Genomic DNA, 23,844 nt, shown 5'->3' with positions numbered 1-23,844 from the left:
AGAGCAGAAATAAATGAAATAAAGACTAAAAAATGAAATAGAAAAGATCAATGAAACTAAGAGCTGGTTGTTTGAAAAGATACACAAAATTGATAAACCTTTAGCCAGACTCATCAAAAAAAGGGGGGGGGGGCAAATAAATTTAAGTCAGAAATGAAATGGGAGAATTTATAACCAATGCCACTGAAATACACAGGACCATAAGAGATTACTATAATTATATGCCAATAAAATAGACAACCTAGAAGAAATGGATAAATTCATAGAAATGTACAATCTCTCAAGACTGAGTCAAGAAATAGAAAATATGAACAGAACAACTGCCAGTAATGAAACAGAATCAGTAACAACAACAAAGAAAACTTTCCAACAAACAAAAGTCCATGACTAGATGGCTATACAGGTGATTTACACCAAACATTTAGAAAAGAGTTAAAACTATCCTTCACAAACTATTTCAAAAACCTGCAGAAGGACAAACACTTCCAAACATATTCTTCCAAACATGAGGCCAGCAGTACCCTGATGCCAAATCAGACAAAGACATTACACAAAAAATTACAGGTCAGTATCACTTATGGGCATAGATGCAAAAATCCTCAACAAAATATTAGCAAACTGAATTCACTAGTACATTAAAAGGATCATACACGATAATCAATTGGGATTTATCTCCAGGGAGGCAAGGATGATTCAATATCTGCAAATCAATCAATGTGATATGCCACATTAACGAATTGAAGACTAAAAACCATATAATCATCTCAAGAGATGCAGATAAAGCTTTTGACAAAATTAAACATCCATTTATGATTAAAAAAAAAACTCTCAACAAAGTAGGCACAAAAGGAACATAATAAAGGCTATATGTGACAAGCCTACAACCAACATCATATTCAATGGTGAAAAGCTATAAGCATTTCATCTGAGATCAGGAACAATACAAGGATGCCTACGCTCACCATTTTTATTCAGTGTAGCACTATAAATCCTAGGCACTACAATCAGAGAAAAAGAATAAAAGGAATTCAATTGGAAAGAAAAAAATAAAACCGTCACTGTTTGCAGATGACACAATACTATACATAAAAATTCTAAGGATGCCACCAAAATCTACTAGAACTCACCAGTGAATTTGGTAAAGTTGCAGGATACAAAATTAATATATAGAAATCTGTTGCGTTTCTGTATACTAACAATGAATTATCAGAAAGAGAAATTAAGAAAAAATTCCATATATCATCAAATTAAAAATAATAAAATACTGAGGAACAAATCTAACTAAGGAGATACAAGGTCTGTACTTGGAAAACTATAAGACCCTGATTAAAGAAATTGAAAATGACACAAACAGACAGAACAACATACCATGTTCATAGATGGGAAGAAGGAAAATTATTAAAATGACCATGTTATCCAAAGCAATCTACAAATTCAGTGTAATCCCTATTGAAGTACTAAAGGCATTTTTCACAAAACTAGAACAAAAAATTCTGAAATTTGTATGAAACCACAAAACAAGCAGCCAAAACACTCTTGAGAAAGAACAAAGCTGAAGGTATCATACTCCCTGATTTCAAACTATACTACAAAGTTATAGTCATCAAAAGAGTATAGTACTGACACAAAAATAGACACATAGATCAATGGAACAGAATAGAGAACCCAGAGATGAAACCACACTTATATATGGTAGTTAATCTACAACAAGGGAGGCTAGAATATACAATGTGGAAAAGACAGCCGCTTTAATGAGTGATGTTGGGAAAACTGTATGTGAAGTGAAGTCGTTCAGTCGTGTCCAACTCTTTGCAACCACATGAACTGTAGCCTACCAGGCTCCTCCGGCCATGGGATTTTACAGCAAGAATGCTGGAGTGGGTTGCCATTTCCTTCTCCAGGGGATCTTTCTGATCCAGGGATCAAACCTGGGTCTCCCGCATTGTAGGTAGATGCTTTACTGTCTGAACCACCAGGGAAAACTGTACAGCACATTCCAAAGTATCAAACTGGAATACTCTCACACCATGATAAAAAATAAATTAAAAATAGATTAAAGACTTAAATGCAAGACCTGAATCTATAAAATTTCTAGAAGAAAACATAAGCAATATGCTCTTTGACATTTGTCTTTGTAATATTTTTTTAATATGCTTTCTCAGGTAAGGGAAACAAAAGCAAAAATCAACAAATAGGATTACATCAAAGTAAAAGATTTGCACAGCCAAGGAAACCATCAACAAAATGAAAAGGCCACATACTAAGTGGGAGACTATATTTGCAAACAGTATATCCAACAAAGGGTTAATATCCAAAATATACAAAGAACTCACACAACTCAACATCAAAAAGCAACCAGATTAAAAAAGAGGGAGAGAATCTGAATAGATATTTTTCAAGAGACATACAGATGGCCAAGAGGCAGATAAAAAGATATCCAACATCACTAATCATTAGGGTAATGCAAGTCAAAACCACAGTGAGATATCACCTCATATCTATCACAATGTGTTTTATGTTGTATGTTTAGTCACTCAGTTGTGTCCCACTCCCTGTGACCCTTTGGACTACAACTCATCAGGCTCCTCTGTCCATGGGATTTTTCAGGCAAGACCCGTCACAATGGCTATTATCAAAAAGATAACAAATATCAAGTGTTGCTGAGGATGTGCAGAAAAGAGAATCCTCTAACACCATTGATGGGAACATAAATTGGTATAGACACTATGAAAAACAGTGTGGAGATTCCTCAAAAATTAAAAATAGAACTACCATATGATCCAGTAATTCTACTCCTGGGTATTTATCCAGAGAAAATGAAAACACTAATTAGAAAAGATCTACGCACCTCTATGTTCACTGAAGTATTACAACAGTCAAGACATGGAAGCAACCTAATTGCCCAACAATAGGTGAATGGATAAAGAAGATGTGGCATATATATACAACTGAATATTACATAACCATAGAAAGAATAAAATATTGCCATTTACAATGACATGGATGGACCTAGAGGGTATTATGCTAAGGGAAATAAATCCAACTGAGAAGGACAAATGCCATATGGTTTCACACACGTGTGGAATCTAAAAAACAAAACAAATTAACAGAACAGAAAAAGAATGAAAAATACAGAGACAAAACAGGTGATTTGCCAGAGGGGAGTGAGAGGAAGGAAAGAAATAGGTGAGGGAGATTAAGGGGTACAAACTTCTGGTTGCAAAATAAATGTACAATATGGAGAAAATAATCAATAACCATGTAATATCCTTGTATGATGACAGATCAAAACTAACTTATTGTGTTCATCATTTTGAAATTATATAAATCAAATGTATACCAAATCACTATGTCATAAAAAAGGAACTAACATAGTGTGGTAAGTGAATTATACTTCAAAAACAAACAAACTCATAAAAAATAAGACAGATCAGATTTGAGGCTACCAGAGGCGGTACGTGGAAGGAGGAGGAATTAGATGAAGGTGGTCAAAAAGTACAAACTCCCAGTTAAAAGGTAAATAAGTACTAGGGATATAATGTACAACATGATAAACATAATCAATACTGCTGTATGTTATATATGAAAGTAGTTAAGAGAGCAAATTCCAAGAGTTCTTATTACAAGGAAAAAAATTTTTTTATCTCTTTTTTGTAACTACACGAGATGCTAGATGTTCACTAAACTTATAATAATCATTTCACAATGTACTAAGTTAGATCATTATGCTATATACCTTAAACTTATATAGTACTATATGTCAATTATATCTCAATTAAACTAGAAGAGTAAGTAAATAAAATAGAAATAGGGAAAGTAGGGATGGGGGGAGCTGTGAAAATTCAGAGATATTTAGGGGATACAATGAGGTACAGTGAATGACCCTGTTTTAGACCTAGGTTACAGAACTAGTTGGTTAAAGACTAACATGTACTGTACAATTTCATTCTGATAAAACATACATTTTTGTGCATGTATGTGTATACACACATATGTCAAAAGATCTGGAAAGATATATGGATATATACCAAGGTTCACCATTTGGTAATACGTTAGTATATCTGGGCTGTGGGAACATTTTGGTTTTACTTATTTATTCTGTATATTACCTATTATTTAAGTTTGACTTATTATTATGTAAGTAACCATTAGAACTGCCAATTTATACTACTGAGAACTTTGAAAACAAAATAAACAAAACTGTAAAGTAATTAGCCTCCAACTAATAAAAATAAAGGAAAAAAAGAAAAAAAAACTGTCAGGAATTCTTAAGGCTAATAAATTCTAAGACTTCAGGAGTTGGTGATGGATAGGGAGGCCTGGCATGCTGCAATCCATGGGGTTGCAAAGAGTCGGACATGACTAAGTGACTGGACTGAACTGAACCGAAGACCTGGGAAATCTTTAAAACCTAGAATGATGGGAGAAATATAGATTACTCATTGTTAAAGACGACTGAAGGAAAAAATTTAAAGCTGAGCCATAGCTCACAATGAATACTTATAGAATTGTTCAAGAGATTAAAAAAAAAAATTTTTTTTCAGCTGTTTTTTTTCTTTTATTTTTATTAGTTGGAGGCTAATTACTTTACAATATTGTAGTGGGTTTTGTCATACATTGACATGAATCAGCCATGAATTTACATGTATTCCCCATCCCAATCCCCCCTCCCACCTCCCTCTCTACCTGATCCCTCTGGGTCTTCCCAGTGCACCAGGCCGGAGCACTTGTCTCATGCATCCAACCTGGGCTGGTGATCTGTTTCACTATAGATAATATACATGTTTCGATGCTGTTCTCTCGACACATCCCACCCTCGCCTTCTCCCACAGAGTCCAAAAGTCTGTTCTGTACATCTGTGTCTCTTTTTCTGTTTTGCATATAGGGTTATCATTACCATCTTTCTAAATCCCATATATATGTGTTAGTATGCTGTAATTTTCTTTATCTTTCTGGCTTGCTTCACTCTGTATAATGGGCTCCAGTTTCATCCATCTCATTAGAACTGATTAAAATGAATTCTTTTTAACGGCTGAGTAATATTCCATGGTGTATATGTACCACAGCTTCCTTATCCATTCGTCTGCTGATGGGCATCTAGCTTGCTTCCATGTCCTGGCTATTATAAACAGTGCTGCGATGAACATTGGGGTGCACGTGTCTCTTTCAGATCTGGTTTCCTCGGTGTGTATGCCCAGAAGTGGGATTGCTGGGTCATATGGCAGTTCTATTTCCAGTTTTTTAAGAAAGAGAGATTAAAAAAAATTTTAATGTAAAAAACAAAGACAGCAATCACTGGTCTCTCTTGATTTGGGCAAGAGGTCAGGCCAGGTGCATTCTTAAGAGTTCTTGTTGTTCAGTCACTAAGTCATGTCCGACTCTTTGTGACCCCATAGGCTGCAGCATGCCAGGAGAAAGTTACTATAGAGAGGAAATTTGGCACAGAATCTTGGTCCTCTTCTGACCCTAGTATCCCAACCACTTGGGCTCACTTAAGACACAAAAATCTTTCTGTTCTTGTCAGTGACAGGATCCCCCTTTCAGATCCAAAGTCTGGTTGGCGAGGAGGAGGTCACTTCTCTGCTTACAAAGGGAAGAAGATAACATCAGTGACTTGGAATTTCTTTAAGTCCAAGAGCGATGAGGAGACCAAAGGTAATCAGATAGTCTTGGGCTATCTAAGGGAGGAACCAAGCTTTTCAAAGAGCCTGGCATCTACACCAAAGTGGTTGTTGTTCAGTTGCTAAGTCATGTCCCACTCTTTGTGACCCTATAGGCTGCAGCACCGTCCTTCACTATCTCCAGGAGTTTGCTCAAATTCATGTCCCCTAGTCAATGACACTATCCAATCATTTTATCCTCTGCCCTCCTCTTCTCCTTTTGCCTTCAATCTTTCCCAGCATCAGGGTCTTTTCCAATGAGTGGGTTCTTTATTAGAGTTCTAGCTATAATCTAATAATCTATTAAGATCTGATCTAATCAAGTAATATGTAATCAATGATGACATTTTAAGTTAAGTCTATATAGTTGTGCCTTTTAGTAGTAATAATCTCAACAATAAATTTCGGCCTTCCAAGATGAGGGTTTGTTCCCTCGAGCACACTTGGGTCTAAGGCACCGTGTGGAACTGATCCGACTCAGGCCCTACTGCTGGCGTTTTGTGATCAGAGCAAACGGCATTCAATCCTCTCAGAATTTTGATACCTTTGTTATATATTGCTTGAGGGCCAATCAGACACAGGGACTATTATTGCCCTCATGGGGTTAAGCTGGCGGATTTTAGGCAAATCCCTTTCTCTCGGTAGGCCTCAGGTCCTCGACGTGTTCAGAGCTGTGACTCTGGACCTCAACTACTTCCCGTCAAAGTGCGGCTGCACCTCTTTCTGTTTCGTGATCACAGGCAAGTTACTTTATTCTAAGCCTCACCCATAAAACGGGGATAATAAAACTCTTCTTTGGTTCTTACAGGCTGGAATTAGTCGATGGCAAGCGTCCAGCGCTAGGGTGGTCGTCGCTGTTGCTGCTCTGGGGACGGGAGCGGGGCGAGGTGGCCCAGGGGTTCCTGGCAGGTGGTGATGTAATGTGGGCACCGCTCGCAGCCCCCGCAGGAAGGGGGCGCGGGGGTTTCCCCGCCTCCCGGATGCAGCGCAGGTAGTGGTTCCCCCGGGCGCGCTGCGCTCTGAGCGCCGGAGGCGGGGTCGCGCGCCGTGTGCACCAGCTGGAACTCGAGGCAGAGCCGGGCGCGGCGGCGTCCGGGCAGCAGGTTGCTGAGGAGCCGCGGGGCCTGGCCACCCCCATCCCCACACCAAGGAGGCCGTGGAGAGACGAGAAGTACCCTCGGTCTCGCCCGGCCCCGTGGCGGTTCTCGTGGAGAGCCGGGTCTGCCCGACGGCAGTGGCGGGCGCAAACGCCATCGCGTCGGAAGCTTGGCCGGGACCTAGAGGCGCAGTGGAGGAGGCTGGCTCTGGGGGACTGAAACCCTGAGAGGAACCTCCCCCAGAGACGCTTCTCAGGAGGAGGAGGCGATGGAGGGAGACGGCCGCGCACACCTCGCAGACCGCAGCGGTCGCTCGCATGGCCGCGAGCACAGACTCCCCTCAGAGCACGCGAGGCCCCACCATGGGTCCCGCGACCGGGAGAGGGAGGAAGACAGAAGGCAGTGCCGCAGGGGTTCCCCAGCTTATTCCTCAGAGCGGGGATACTGTGGTTACAGCCGGTCCCCCCCACCGGCTACACGTCCTCTTCTGATGTCCGGGGACCGTCACAGACGCCCCTCGGAGGCCTACATTGTACAGCGGGGGCCTGGAGAAGGCCCCTATGATGCTCCTCGGGCCATACTGGGGTTCAGTCAAGAGCACCGCCTTAGTGCCCCCCACGGGAGGGAGGCTGGGAGTCTAAGCTGGGGGCACCAGCCTCCCCACAAGGATAAACGCCCTTTGGGTGCCAAAGAATACGAGAAGTCTTCTACTTTGACCAGCCAAAAATCAGTCCTGGCCTCCTCCACGGAGGAAAGCCCGAGGTCTGTGCCCAGGGACAAAGCAAAGGAGAATCCGCCTTCTACTGGCATCAAAGAGAAGGAAAGAAGACGCTGTGGGATCCAGTTTTCACCTTCCGTGGGGCACCCTTCAGTCTTTAATTTTAAAAAGCAAAAGCAGGAAGACTCAGAGAAAACCAAAGCGGACAAAAACAAGCAAATTCTCAACCACTTAGACATAGCAGAGGGGACAAGAGGCCTGTTACCCAAGGTGAAAGAGAAGGCTACCAATAACCAAAAGATTCAGGAAGGGAAAGTAAGACCTCACCATTTGGATGGAAAGCCAGATGGCTCCCTCCCTGAAGTTGAGGAGACAGATATGGATAATGAATTCAAGCCACCTACCATGTCTTTTCATTCATTCCTCAACCAGGACCAGCCTAAGGAGAAAAAGAAAATGATTATGAAAACTTCAGCCACTGCTCTTGAAGAGAAAGAACCGAAAAAAAATGACTCAAGTCAAAACTTGGACTTGGTTCAGGAACTGCCTGAGGTGAATGAAAATAGATCAGAGAAGCTGCAACCATCTGGAAATGTCTGGGCCAAGCTGGAAAAGGTCCCCACTGATGCACCAGTGTGGCCAGATCTTCCATTACCAAGGATCTCGGCCAAGTACCATCCACTTCCTGCCTCTAGATTGATCCGATCAAAGCAAAAAGCACTGTCTTCACCCCAGGAAGAGGAAGAAGTTGGATTTACTGGATGCAGAATGAATTCTAAGATGCAAGTGTTTTCTGGCTCTAAGTGTGCCTACCTCGCCAAAATGATGACCCTGCGCCAACAGTGCATCTGGGTACTTAAAAACAACATCAATTCAATCTTCAAAGTGGGAGGAGTCCCATATTCAGTTCTTGAACCCATCTTGAAGAGCTGTGCACCTGATCAGCTGTATCGCATAGAGAAATACAATCATGCACTAGTTCAAGAAACAGATCAACTATGGAAAATTCACTGTCACCAAAACTTTAGGAAAGAAAGGCCACAAGAGCATGAGTCATGGCGAGAGATGTACATGCGGCTTCAGGATGCCCAAGAGCAGCGGCTTCGAGCACTGACAGTGAACATCCAGTCTGCACATGCCAATAAACCCAAAGGCCGACAAGCAAAAATGATCCTACTCAACTCTCTGGCCCGGCCACCTTCTGACGTCCAAAGGAGGCAGCAGTTTGAAACAGGAGAAACAGCTGTCCCTGAAAAAGTCAAGATCAAGCCAGCCCCGTCCCCCACAGAAACCAGCCATACTCCCTCCAGCATCAACAGCCTTAACCTTACCCAAGAGAAGCCAGCCCACACATGCTCAAGTGCTACCAGTACCCACTTGCCACAGGTGGGCAGTGGCAGGAAACGTGTGAAGAAGATCGCCCCCATGATGGCCAAGACAATTAAAGATTTCAAGAACAGATTCTCCCGACGATAAATTGAGGCCCTGCCTTGGAGGTGGAATTCAGGGGGAGAAATACAAGGGCAGTGGGGGTTATGGAATGGGACTTTCAAAGGAGACCAGAAACTTTTGCTTTGTAGAAACTTTTGGGCTCTAACTCCTTTTTTTTCTTTTTTCTCTTTTTGGACTCTGACTCCTATAGTTTTCAAGTGTTGTACCTGTAAGCCTGCACACCAAGCCCCTGCCTCCCTGCCTGGAGAACACTTCAGAATTCTGAAGATGAGAAGCCTCGTTCTCACTGACAATTTTAAGATCCATTATACCTTTGTTCTTAACTAACCTCTTTGTAAACAGTAAGACATAGTCTTAATTAACATATATTATCTTCAGGTTGTATTTATATAAATAAATAAAAATACATAAACATGGGATTTTTTTTTTAATCTCAGAGTAGATGAGGCCTTTTTGAACGCAAACCCAGAAGCCATTAATGTGAAAGGCTGATATATTTGACCACATAAAAAATTTTAAATATATAAAAAAGGTCAAGAGACAATAACTGGGAAAGATATTTACAACTCAGTTAACATTCAAAAGGCCAGTTTCCTTTATATATAAGTGCCCACAAAGCAAAGAAACAAGATCAATAATTTACTATAAAAATGGGCAAGCATAGGAAAAGATGGTTCACACAAAAAGAAACACAAATGACTCTTAAATATATGACGAGATGCTCAATCCTGAAACATAATACAAATTTCCATGTATCAGTTGAGTAAAATTCAAAAAATTAATAGCCTGCTATGTTGGAGCAGATGATCATACATTACTAGTAAGATGATAAGTTGATACAACTTCTACTGAAGTTAAAAGGCAAATTTATATACATTCTTTGGTACTACAGTATCACTTAAGATGAGAAATTGAATATATAAATGGATATGGCCAGACCCGCATAAGCTCAGGAAGCCAAACCACAACCTCTGTAAGCAGCCATCTGAGAAAACCAAATCACAGACCCTATAGCAATCTGTCCAAGAAACTAAATCACAACCTCCGTAGCAACTGGCCCAGAATGGTCGAGATTCGCTCAACAACTGCCAGCCTCCCTATTTTTGCTCTTAGCTCCCAAGTCAGGACCAACCAAGAAAGCCAAATATGATCTCCAAATCAATCACATAAGATGCCCTACTTCTAGGTAGTCCAACTCCAGATTTCCCAAGTCAACAGCCTCCAATCATAAAATATTAAAATCTTCCCAATTTTTTTCCACTATAAAGCTTTCCCACTCCCCTGCCTGCCAAATCCAAGTGATGATAGTTGACTTTCTTACTATAGCAAGCTCTCAGTAATAGCCTGTTTCCTCAATATGGTTGATTTTTATTTATTTCCACAGAATTGCATTCTTCAGATGCACACATGTCAAATATACACATATACAAACTGATATAGCAATTTGACCAATAGGGTTTTATTCTACAGACACAAATTATTTCTAAAACAAATCAACTACACTGCCATGCACAGTTTAAGAGAAAAGCAACATAAATGAAAAACATTAGGAATAACAGAAAATTGAAACAGATCCACATGGACCTCAAGATATTTAGAAGTATCAGACACAGGCTTGAGGAAAACTATTTCAATCAACATAATTTACAATAATCTATAAAAATCAAGTAGGAACAAATTTAAAAAAAGATGTTTCAGATTTCTTTTGTGGGCTGAATGGTATCCCCTTCTCCCCAAATTCATACACTGAAGCCCTAACCCTGAATAACTCAGAATGTGACTGTATTTAAAGACAGAGCCTTTAGAAGGTTAATAAATTAAAATGAGACCATTAGGGTGGGCCCTAATCCAATCTGATTGGTGTCCTTGGAAGAAGAGGAAATTTGGACATGTGAAGTGATGCTAGAGATGATTCTCTCTCTCTAATATAGGAAATACCATGTTGAAGACACAGCAAAAAGTTGGCCACTTGCAAGCCAAGGAGAAAGGCCTCAGGATAAATCAAACCTGCCAACACCTTTTTCTTGGACTTCTAGCCTCCAGAACTGCGAGAAAATGAACTTTTGCTGTTTAAGACACCCAATCTGTGATATTTTGTTATGGCAGCCCTAGCAAAATAATGCAACCTCTATGCTGAAAATGACAAAATAGGGCTAAGAGATATTTAAAAAGTTATAATGTTTAAGAATTGAGAAAATAAATTTTTTAAGATGTTCTCCTGAAAACTGATGTATAAACTGAATGCAATCTCATCAAAAGCTCAGTGAACTTTTTTGTATAAATTGAAAATCTGATTCTGACATTTATGTGGAAATTTAGAACCAAAATGGCATTGAAAAATAGCTAGGTCAGAGAATTTATACTTCCAGTTTTTAAGGCTTAGTATTCAGTTCAGTCCAGTCCAGTTCAGTCACTCAGTCATGTCTGACTCTTTGCGACCCCATGAATCGCAGCACACCAAGCCTCCCTGTCCATCACCAACTCCCAGAGTTCACCCAAACTCATGTCCATCGAGTCAGTGATGCCATCCAGCCATCTCATCCTCTGTCACCACAATAATTAAGACAGTTTGACACTGGCATGGAGACAGATAAATCTATCAATCAAAAAGAACAGAGAGTTCAAAAATAAACCCACAAATATATGGTAATGTGATTTTTTTACAAAGTTGTCACAGTAATTCAAAAAAATTTTTAAAGGTGCTTGAGCAACTGAATAACCAAATAGGAAAAAAAAAGAAACTTTACCCCTATCTCACATCAAACACACAAATTAATTGAGGATAACAATTCTATATGTTTAGGTACCTAATAACATAACATCAGATAAAGCAAAAATTGACAAAATCAAAAGGAGAAATAGGCAAAAAATTCAATTACAGTGAGAGATACTTCTATGCCTTCGAACAGAAAGAAAAAAATCTGTAAGATAGAAAAGATTTGAACAACACAATTAAGAAACTTAACCATACATTGAGCCATAAAACAATTCTCAACAAATGTCAGAGGACTGAAATCCTGTAGAATGTTGCTAGTAAATATAACACAACTAAACTAGAAAACAATGTCCAAAAGGTATCAGCAGACTTCCCATATGTAAATAACACACTTCTAAATACTTATGAGTTAGGGGAAAATCATAAGACATATAAGAAAATATTTGGAACTGAATGAAAAAAGCAAAAGTTGCTCAGTTGTGTCTGACTCTTTGCGCCCCCATGGACTATACAGTCCATGGAATTCTCCAGGCCAGAATACTGGAATGGGTAGCCTTTCCCTTCTCCAGGGGATCTTCCCAACCCAGGGATTGAACCCAGGTCTCCCGCATTGCAGGTGGATTCTTTACCAGCTGAGCCACAAGGGAATGAAAAGGAAAAATTAAAATGCTACATATTAAAACATATGAAATAAATAAATAAAATATATGGAAGCAGGCAAAGCAGTGATTGAAGGAAAATTTAAATCTTTAAATGCATCTGTTAAAAGAGAGAAAAGATAAATATTAATAAATTAAGCAAATATATTAAGAAATTATAAAAAATAATAAACCCAAGGAAAGTATAAGAAAGAAAATAACCATTTTTACACTTTTTTTTTATTCTTTTGAATTTTTTATTTTGTATTAGGGTATAACTGATTAACAATGTTATGACAGTTTCAGGTAAATAGTGAGGGACTCAGTCATACATATACATGTATCCATTTCCCCCCCAACCCCCCTCCCATCCAGGTTGCCACACAACATTGACCGGACTTCCATGTGCTATACAGTAGGTCTTTGTTGGTTATCCGTTTTAAATATAGCAGTATGTACATGTCCATCCCAAACTCCCTAACTATCCCTCCCATCCCCAGCAACCTAAGTTTGTTTTCTAAATCTGTGAATGTCTTACTGTTTTATAAGTTCATTTGTATCATTTCTTTTTAGATTTCACATATAAGGGATGTCATATGATATTTCTCCTCTGTCTGACTTACTTCATTCAGTATGACACTCTTTAGGTCCATCCATGTTACTGCAAATGGCATTATTTCTTCCTTTTTAATGACTGAGTAATAGTCCATTGTATATATGTAACACATCTTTATCCATTCCTCTGTCAATGGACATTTAGACTGCTTCCATACCTTTGTTATTATAAACAGTGCTGCAACGAACACTGGAGTGTATGTATCCTTTCAGATTATGTTTTTCTCTGGATATATGCCCAGGAGTGGGATTGTAGGGTCATATGGTAGCTCTGTTTTTAGTTTTTTTAAGAACCTCCATACTATTCTTCACAGTGACTGTACCAATTTATATTTCCACCAACAGAGTAAGAGGGTTCCCTTCTCTCCACATCTTCTCCAGCATTTATTGTTTATAGATTTTTTTGATGCTAGCCATTCTGGCTGGTATGAGGTGATAGCTCATTGTTGTTTTGATTTGCAAAGAAATAATAATTTTAAGACTGCAAAAGTAAAGAAATAGAAATCAAACAGACCACAGACAGGATCAACAAAACTTGGTTCTTTGAAAAAACTGACAAAATTGATAAAACTTTGGTAAAACTAATGAAGAAAAATAAGAGAAGGCACACACAAAAAAAAGTAAGAATAAAAAAAGAAGATGGTTACAGATTCCATATATATTTAATTTTTAAGAAAGGATATTATGAACGATTATGCCAATAAACTTGAAAATTTAGATGAGATAAATAAATTCTAAGAAAACATAACGTACCAAACTGACAGCAAAAAGAAATTTTAAAGTACCAACAGTTTTGATGAAAATAACCTGAATTTGTTAAACACCAACCAATAAACAAACAAAAAACAAAGCAAAACACTTTCTATGGGAAATCCATTCTCAGATTTCTTTCAAGGCAAATTCTACCAAACATTCAATGAAAAACACAATGGCAATCTTCATAATTTCTTCTACTGAATGAAGAAGATGGAATATTTCTCAATTTTTATGAGGACAACATATCTTTCATACTAAAACCTGACACAAACACTCAAAAGAGGAAAACAATAGGCCAGTCTCACTCATTAATATAGATGGAAAAAGTCTAAGCAAAATATTAGCAAATTGAATCAGCATTACACCAAACTTCAGCGTATCCCAGGAATGAGGTAAGACTGTTTAATATTAGAGAATCAAACAACATAGCTAAAGCACCACATTACAAAATAAAGAGAAATATTATAATCACTTCAACCACTGTATAAAAGTATTTGGTAAAAATCAACATACTTCTCTGATTAAAAGAAGAACTCTGAGCACACTATTTTATATTGCTAAAATAAGATCAACATACAAAATCAATTGCATTTCTACATATCAGTAATAAATATAAAATTAAATTTTAAAAACCAAGAAACCATTTATAATGACATGAAAATCATTTAGAATAGTATCAAGAACTAAAAATATTTCTAACAAAAATGGGCAAGTTTTCTGTGCAGAAAACTCTAAACTGCTACTGAAAAAAATTAAGGAAGCCAGAATAAAAAGAGAAATGATAGTCTTCGATTGGAGAATTCTTCGTAATTCTCATTATTTTTAAGTCATCAGTTCTACTCAAATTTATTCTTCCAACTCAGTGCCATCTCAATAAAAATTCAGCAACCTTTGTGGAATTTGACAAGTTGATTCTAAAATATGTAAACACACGTCAATAACAGTGTGACCATTTGACAAAAAAGAACAAGTAGAAGTCTTTGCTCTAGAGGATATCAAGAATGGATTGTTGTTTAGTCACTAAACAAGTGTCTGACTCTTTTGCAGCCCCATAGACTGTAGCTGCCAGACTCCTCTGGCGATTTCCTAGGCAAGAATATTGGAGTGGGTTGCCATTTCCTTCTCCAGGGGATCTTTCCGACCCAGGGATCAATCCTGTGTTTCCCACATTGGCAGGCGGATTCTTTACCACTGAGCCACCTGGGAAGCCCAGGAAGAATGGATATAACTAAAAAAATGAAAAAAAAAAAAAAGAAGAAGAAGAATGGATACAACTATATTACTAAGACAGCGTTGCATTGGCACAGGAAATAAACAAAAAGACCAATGGAACAGACTTGAGGACCCAAAAACAATTTTGCCTATTTTTCAAGTATGTAAGTTTTATTTTCTTATATCTTCTGTTTTTCTCCTTTTTATAATCATGTTTTTCTTAAATGTTTAAACATATTTATAACAACTGTTTTTAAAGACCCCCCCCATCTGCTAATTCTGTCTTTTGTTGTATTCCTGAGTCTTCTGTTGACAGATTTTTGTCCTCGTTTTGGCACATTTTCCTGTATTTTATGACTGCTAGTAGTTTTTTCCTTGGATGCCAGTCCTGCAAATCTCCAGATTATATTACCTTCTTTTAAGTATGTTGAAGGTTTGGGGGAAGCAGATCGTTCAGTTATTTGCAGGTAATTCTGATCCTATCAAGCTTTGTTAGGAAAGAGGTTATGTAAAGTCATGTTTATTCTAAGACTAGTTTTGTGCCAAGTCTCTTCAGTTGTGTCTGACTCTGCGACCCCATGGACTGTAGCCTGCCAGGCTCCTCTGTCCATGGGATTCTCCAGGCAAGAATACTGGAGTGGGTTGCCATGCCCTCCTCCAGGGGATCTTCCCTCATGCACTGCCTTCCTAGAAGCTCTAGTAAATGCTCCACTGTTCCACAAGAGGTCTCCACTCAGGTTGGTTGGACTTCAAACATAGTGTTACATGAGCACTGGTAGCTGTTCCTCTTACAGTTGCCTGATAATTGGCTTTTCCCCAGCTTTAAACATTTCCACTCTGTGTATGCAAGCTTAGTATTCAGCCCAAAACTCAGAAGCATGGAGAAATGTGTTTGCCAAGCAGCCTCCTCTCTGGTCCTCTTCCCTCCCAGTTCTAACCCCTGAGGTCTTCCCAAACTCAGCTCCCTGTCTCATCTCTGCAAAACTGCTGGTGCTATTTGCTCTATCACATTTGAAAGTAGGAAGCTGTATCAATTTTTTTAAATGTAAACAAGACTGATCTGAATGGAGAGATACATACTTTTTGTACTTAAAAATAAAATATATTAAAGTTAACATGTTTTTTTTTTTACAGAAGAAACAAAGGATGTTAACACAAAACACCAAACGTACAAATCCACATCTGTATATTCTCAGTTATGTGGTTAAAAGTGGGGGAATAAAGAAAAACAAAAACACATCTCCAAGAGTATCAGTGTGTTCCAGGTTATCTGATCAGTCTCCCTTTCTTGGTCCAGGTACAGAAAAAATGTGGTTCAACATCAGCCACAGCATTTTTAAAGATCCCCATAAAGGCTACACCGGTGGTCAGCAGTGAAGTAGTTAATCTTCCTTAAGTAAGAGCAGAGCTGAGCACTTAAAACATAAGAGTTACTTAAAATTCAGCTTAGCTTATGGTGATTTAGAGCTCATTTAATTAGTATTTAGAACTGCGCATTGTTTATAGCTATTGGTATTTCAATAGATGCTTAAATGTTTGAACATTTAAAGTTTAATAAGCCTTAGTTCTCTGAAGAAAAACATTGATGTAATTAAATTTTCAATTACCCTAGTTTGTTTTTTTTTTAGGGGACCATGCTATTAATAAAAGCCAAAGCATTTAACAACACTAATTTAAAAACCTAATCTGCCACCTCATTAATTAGTTAACACTTATAGTAGGTATTTTTTTTAATTTTTTTTTTTAGGTATTTTTTTTAATATAAAAGTTTCACACAAGCAAAGTCACAACTTTCGAAAAGTACATGTAATGACACGTGAGAATAAATAAAAGTAACTTTGTATCAGATTATTTTGCACATGAATGTGTGGCTCAATTATGGCTTTCAAAAAACCATTCTTCTGCATTGATACCAATTACTGTTTGTTTGGTTTAAATTCTGTGGTCAAATTAAAAACACTGAAGCAATTGCTCCTCAGAGTTCCTTTCCCCCAGGATCTTACCTTCAAGTAGGAAAAAAAAAAAAAAACAGTGGCAGAGGTTTACAAATTGGACATAGCCTTATTTTAATTAAACACTAAATTTAAAATGGAATAGGAGAAAATTCTCCACTCACAGATCTTTGCTACCCACAGATCATTACAGAGCCACACATGAAGCACACCCAGAACTACTGGATCACAACTTGGATGTTCAAAACATCCCAGGTGTTTAGGGTGCACGCTAAAGACTCAGAAGCCCTTCCGAAGCATGATCAGTTTACCAGTCAGGAAAGAAAATTACCAGAGTTCTTGTCCTCAAGGAGCTTATAGTCTACTGGGGTCAGGGGAAGGAATCGACAAGGAAAAATCCAGTTATAATTTACTGGGATAAAGGTGGCATGGTGACGTCTACTCTTTGCATCAAGGAGGGGCACTTTGCCAAGTTTGGAAAGCAGGCTGACCAAGAGATCCTAAAGAACAAAAATGTAAGGGACAGAGAAAGATAAGAGTATTAAAGAGGCCAAGAAGGAAAACAGAACTCTAGGAGATAGGAGACTGTAGTATCATGAAAACCAAGAGGCGTTTCCTAAGGCTAATGAGCAGTGTCAATGCCCAAAACATCATGGGTATCTCAGAACACCGTTTTTATACATAGTAGTCACTAAGTAAGTGTTCATTGTAGGAGCTAATGAATAAATGTATATTTACACCTCAGTGTTAAGTAAAAACCAGTATATGAATTCAAAAGTATCTAACTCTCATTCTTAAGCTCAGCCACCAACCCCTATCATATGCAAATAACCATATTTACAAGTAAATTTTAACATACAAACATGTATGACAAATGCCTGACTTGAAACCCACAATAACAAAATAAAGCTATCCTTTAGATACGAATCAATATTAGTTGATTTTTTAAAAATTCACCTCCTGCAAAAGCAACTAGTGCGAGTCTCTGTGCCCAGTAGACAATACATATCTGTAAAACAAAAACTGTTCTAGAGGTTGTTTCTCTCTGCTGTCTCCCCAAATCACATTAAAATGATGGTAAAGGAATTTTTTTTAAAAAGGAAAGAGTAATTAAGCATAAATTTTGCACTGAACAATGAAGAAAAACCATCCACCCCCAAACAACTGCCTTTCCCTGTTTAACTCCAACAGTGGTGGGAAGCATGCGTGTTTTGCCCTCATCCCCTGTAGGAAAGTGAAGAGGATTTCTTGGAGAAACTGAAAACCTCAGAGCAAATAGCTACAGAAACTGGCTTCTGCGGATGCCCCAGTAAAAAGGCTCCTGCCTACTTGGATCATCCAACAGAAAAACCCATCCTTATTTGAAGAGCCTCTTCTAAAACTCACAGATTCTAATTAGCTTTTAGGTGTCTTACCTCAGGCAAGGTTCACTAGATTTCTGAGCAAAACCCACAAGAAAGACAGGGCACCAGGGGTAAAAAGCAAAGAAAAACTTGAGGGGAAACAGACATAATACTAGGAGCAAAAGACAGAGAGGGAAGGGGCTGGGACAGGGAGGGAGAGGGAGAGGAACCCTTCAGAGTTCAAAGGAGCCGTGAAAAAGGAACATTGAGACAATAAGAAAGTATCTGGAAATAAAAATATGAAAGCAGAAATTTAAAACTCAACAAAATGGGATAAAAAGTTGAGGAGGTCTCTTAATAAGAAAAAACAAGAGTAAGCAGCGTAAAATAAAACAGAAAACAGCATGTTACAGCTTCCATTTGGAAGTCAAACATTCAATGAATAGGACTTCCAGGAAAGAAAAACATGAAAAAGGAATGAAGGGAGGGAGGGGAGAAGGACAAGAGAGAAAGAAAGGAAGAAAAAGAGAAGGGGGGAAGAAAAGAGAGAGAGAAATTATCTAAAGAAATAACACAAGAATATTTTCCAGAATTGAGGGCATGAATTCCCTGATCTAAATGGCCCATAGCTTCATACCAGCACTGGGAATGAAAAATGGTTCTCAACAAATGATATCTTCATGAAAATTCCAAAACTAGAGATGGGAAGGAGAAGATTCTAAAAGGATTCAGAGAATGAATAACATCAGACTTGTCGCTACTCCATTGGAAGCTAAAAAATAATGGAGAAATGCCTCCTCAAATGACACAAAATCAATTCCAACCTAGAGTATCAATCTCAGCCAAACCATCAACAAGGTGAGAGAAGAACAAAGTTGCACACATAGAGTGCATGCACGCCAAGTCGCTTCAGTCATTTCCTGCATTTGGCAGGCAGGTTCTTTACTAGCACCACCTGGAAAGCCACTTCGTACATTGCTGCTTTGTATGGACGTATGTAGATACATACTTCCAAAACTTTGCCTCCCATGTGCCCTTTCTCTGGCAGCCATTGGTTGATGTGTTTTGCTAAAACAGGGATATAAGGCAAGAAGGAGGAAAAAGAAGAACTTCCCTGGTGGTCCAGAGGTTGAGAATCTGCCTGCCAATGCAGAGGAGATGGGTTCGATCTCTGGTCTGGGATGATCCCATGTGCCTCAGGGCAACAAAGCCATCGGGCCACAACTACTGAGCTGGGAGCAGTAACTATTGAAGCCCTACGTGCCCTGAGCCTGCGCTCTGCATCAAGAGAAGCCACCACAATGAGAAGACTGCACATTGCAGCTAGAGAGGAGCCCCCGATCTCCGCAACTTAGAGAAAGCCCGCGCAGCAACCAAGACCCAGCACAACCAAAAATGAATAAATTGTTTAAGTCACTCTTCTAAACCAAAGGGAAGAAGGAAAAGAAAAAAACCTGAACATTTTCTTGGTGAGCTTCACCACATGGAGAGGAGGTTTACAATTTCTTCAGAAAATTTAGGAAGAAAGTAGTATCAAATATACAGAAAAGTTAAGCCTAAGAATAAGGCAGAGTTAAGCTATGATTGAATCCTATCCCACAGTTAAATAAAAAATAAAATACAACCACAGTTTACCATATGGCTCAGCTGTGAATAATGGTTTCATGGTCGGATTAATATACACAATTATACTGAATATGTATTTAACCAAAAATTGTGATAGAACGATCTTGGGAGAATGGAGAAAGGGAAGTATGGACTAGAGAGAGAGGATGGGGAAGGAACGAGGTAGGATAAAAAAAGCCAAATGCTCATTTTCCATCAAAGTAAGTAGAATTTACATCTGAGAATGGAAAACCAAAATTCAGAAGTTTTAACTTGTTATTTTGAAGAAGCTGCTAAGAAGGGCAAAAGCAGTTGCTTCTGGGGAGCAATACTTGAGGGTGTGAAAGGAAACAGGAAACTTTCTTCTTAAGTTCTGTAGGACTATTAAATTTTTTAAAACTGAGTGCTGACATTACATGATTTAAAACAAAAAATCCAATTGAAATATATATATATGAGAACATATATATTTAAAATTTGAAACAACAATAAAAATCAACCAAATAAAGAGGAAGCATTCTTGAAATCCAATACAGTAGACAACATAGATGATCAAAGTTCCTGTGGACATACATCAAACTCACTGATTATCTTCCCCACCTCAATCTATCCCCTCCACAGACCCCTAATCAGTACAATTCCTTGCATTTAGACCCCAGGAGTTTAAGACATCAATGAGCATACCTAAATATGGCTCTCCCTAGTGCCATCTTGGGAATAGAACAAAAAAACAAGATTGGGCCTCTGTCTTCAAGTCACATGAATTCTGTCTGAGAGGCAATATCACATGCAGGAAATAGGTAATAACATAAATTAATCACAATTAAATAATAACCTACATGGTACAAACTATATAGAGTTCAGAAACATGTCAGATTTGAGAGAATGTGCCTGGAGCAGTGGGAGGCAAAGGGGAAGTTGGGCCACAACATTACCAGGCTCTATAGATCACGTCAAGGTGGTACTTTTATCCTGAGTATAATGGAAAGCCATTAAAAGGATCCTAGCCAGGGGGTGACACAATTTTAGGATCACTCTGATCGTTGGAGGAAGAACTGACTGAAAGGAGGTAAAACCAAAAGGGGGAATAGTTAAGAGGCTATTGAAATGGTTCAAGTGGTAGATTATAGTGGCTTGTACCCAGAAAAAGGCTGTAGAAATATTTATTATTAAAGACCCATTATATAAAGAGAACCTGTAAGATTTGCTGATGCCTTCCTTAAGCAAGAGTTAGCAGGAAGAAGGAGCTAAGGATGACTCTCAGAATTCTGATTTGAGCCACTGGGTGGATGGTGGTTTCACATTCCCAGATGGAGAAAGACTGGGAAAGCTACAAGTTTTAGAGAGGAAGGTTAAGAGTTAGGGGTTGAACAAGTTAACATGCAGATACTTGATTCTCCACTGGATTTGTCAAGTAGTCAATTGATTTATCATCCTCTTTGTGTTCCATATTCTAGGATATCACATGGGTTTGGGGCTCAGCAAAGAAGTCCAGTCTAGAGTCAGTTTAGGGGAGCTGCTGGCATTGGAAGTCATGAAAATGTATGAGACTATCTAGGGCAGTGGTTTTCAAACCTGGAGTCTGAATTTAAGATGCAAGTTTCAAGATCCTCATCCCAGAGAGCTTCTGATTCTGTAATTCTCAGTGAGGTCCAGATATCTGCTTTATTAAAAGCCATCCCCAAATGTTTTGATGCAGGGGGTTCAGGCTCAGGTTGGAAGGGCTTAAGCACAATCCAGAGGTGACCAAGTGGAAACAGTTAGTGTAGCCAATCCTTTCCAGAAGCTGGAAAGAAACTGGAGAAGTTGGGGAGACACTGCTAGGTAGAGGGAGTGTAAGGCCAAAGGGTTACCTTTCATTGTGTATTATTAGCTTCTTTTTAAAGGTGGGAAACAGTAGAGTGGTGGTTCATAATCTTGGCTACACTCTGCAATCTAGATTGAGATCACAATTGAGGTTTTTAAAACTATCAATGCACAGGACACACCAAAACCAGTAAATCAGAATCTCTGCTGGTGGAGCTTAAATATCAGTATTTTTCAACTAAAAAAAAAAATGTTTGTAATCATTTTCCCCTTGAAATACTGTTATATCCTCAGTGCCTGGCATATAATACAGCTTCAATTCACGTTTTTTTTGTTGTGGAAAATAGTGTTGAGCCAGTTAGCAAAAGACACAGACGATAGGAAACACTATGTACTGTAAAATTCATGTAATCTTTGTGTGAAAGGATTATAGTCCAATTACCTTACTTTCTACTGCGGGAACGTAAGCCTGAGAGGAGAATTAAATTCCTAAGGTCTCTCAGCCTTCGTAGTAGTGAATCAGGACCAGAACCCCGTATTCCAACTCCCAGGCCAGTGTTATCCTGCGTTTCAACAATTTCATTTTGACCATACCCTAAATCCGCTCACTCATCAAGACTCAGCCTGCCTGATAATAACACCTGCCCCTCAGCACCTCATCTCCTCAGTCACAGACTCTACCGTCTCTTTCATCACAGTAGTCGAGCCCAAACCCGACTCTTTCCCGCAACCGCGCTTCAATCCTAGTCCCCAGACTTTGCGCTTGCGCCACAAAAGCAGCGGCCTCTGTCGCCATAGCAACTGGACACAGGACTCGGCCCGCAGCAAGAGGAAAGGAGTTCCTGATAGTATATGCTTTCCTTACCGCTTCCCGAGCCTGATGGGTGAATCTGAGGGTCTGGTAAGATAGCTCCATCAGGACGCTGCGTTAGGAACCGAGAGAAGGAAGAAAAGGAGCCAGTTACTAGGCCGACCAGTACAGCCACCGAGGCCGTTCAGGGAAACCTGACGCTTAACCAGCCCGCCCCCTTCAGGATTGGCCAGAGCCTAGACATGCTGGCCAATCACTGGACAAAGATGGATTCTTTCCTCATGCCAATCAACGTTAAAATAATCCGGAGTTTTTGCACCGCACTGGCCAATCGAGAGACACAAAGGGGATGATTGGCAGTTCAGTTCAGTTCAGTCGCTCAGTCGTGTTCAACTCTTTCCGACCCCGTGGACTGAAGTACGCCAGGCCTCCCTGTCTTCACCAACTCCCGGAGATTACTCAAACTCATATCCGTTGAGTCGGTGATGCCATCCAACCATCTCATCCTCTGTCGTCCCCTTCTCCTCCTGCCTTCAATCTTTCCCAGCATCAGGGTTTTTTCCAGTGAGTCGGTTCTTCGCATCTGGTGGCCAAAGTATTGGAGCTTCAGCTTCAGCATCAGTCCTTCCAATGAATATTCAAGACTGATTGCCTTTAAGATTGACTGGTTGGATCTCCTTGCAGTCCAAGGGACTCTCAAGAGTCTTCAACACCACAGTTCAAAAGCATCACTATTTCGGCCCTCAGCTTTCTTTATAGTCCAACTCTCACATCCATACATGACTACTGGAAAAACCATAGCTTTGACCAGACGGAATTTTGTTGGTAAAGTAATGTCTCTGTTTTTTAATATGCTGTCTAGGTTGGTCATAGATTTTCTTCCAAGGAGCAAACGTCTTTTAATTTCATGGCTGCAGTCACCATCTGCAGTGATTTTGGAGCCCAAGAAAATAAAGTCTGCCACTGTTTCCACTGTTTCTCCATATATTTGCCATGAATTGATGGGACCAGATGCCATGATCTTAGTTTTCAGAATGTTGAGTTTTAAGCCAATTTAAAGCTTGTGTTTCATCCAGCCCGGCATTTCACATGACGTACGCTGCATATAAGTTAAATAAGCATGGTAACAATATACAGCCTTAACGTACTCCTTTCCCGACTTGGAACCAGTCTGTTGTTCCATGTCCAGTTCTAACTGTTGCTTCTTGACCTCACACAGATTTCTCAGGAGGCAGGTCAGGTGGTCTGGCATTCACATCTCTTTCAAAATTTTCCACAGTTTGTTATGCTCCACACAGTCAAAAGCTTTGGCGTGGTCAATAAAGCAGAGGTAGATGTTTTTCTGGAACTCTCTTGCGTTTTTGATGATCCAACGGATGTTGGCAATTTGATCTCTGGTGTCTCTGCCTTTTCTAAATCTAGCTTGAACATCTGGAAGTTCACGGTTCACATACTGTTGAAGC

The 23,844-nt window shown here is 39.3% G+C and overlaps 1 protein-coding gene across 7 annotated transcripts in view; it reads right to left on the bottom strand.

Moving 5' to 3' along the window:
- The window catches only part of KATNAL2 (katanin catalytic subunit A1 like 2), a 96,623-nt gene extending 74,056 nt beyond the window's left edge, over positions 1-22,567 (bottom strand). For 5 of the 7 annotated variants that reach the window (XM_043444048.1, XM_043444052.1, XM_043444054.1 and 2 more), the window contains exon 1: positions 22,436-22,567. In XM_043444048.1, coding sequence (XP_043299983.1) covers positions 22,436-22,486 — 51 coding nt within the window. In that variant the 5' untranslated portion in view covers positions 22,487-22,567. Of the gene's footprint in view, positions 1-7,879; positions 7,915-22,435 lie in introns of all 7 variants that reach the window. The other 2 variants (XM_043444050.1, XM_043444051.1) reach the window with 2 other exon arrangements.
- Positions 22,568-23,844: the final 1,277 nt, after the last annotated feature.

The sequence above is a fragment of the Cervus canadensis genome, chromosome 23 (genome assembly GCF_019320065.1).
Source record: "Cervus canadensis isolate Bull #8, Minnesota chromosome 23, ASM1932006v1, whole genome shotgun sequence".
Taxonomy (NCBI): Eukaryota; Metazoa; Chordata; class Mammalia; order Artiodactyla; family Cervidae; genus Cervus; species Cervus canadensis.
The sequence above is the reverse complement of the archived record's forward strand: the minus strand, read 5'-3'. Positions and strand labels throughout refer to the sequence as shown.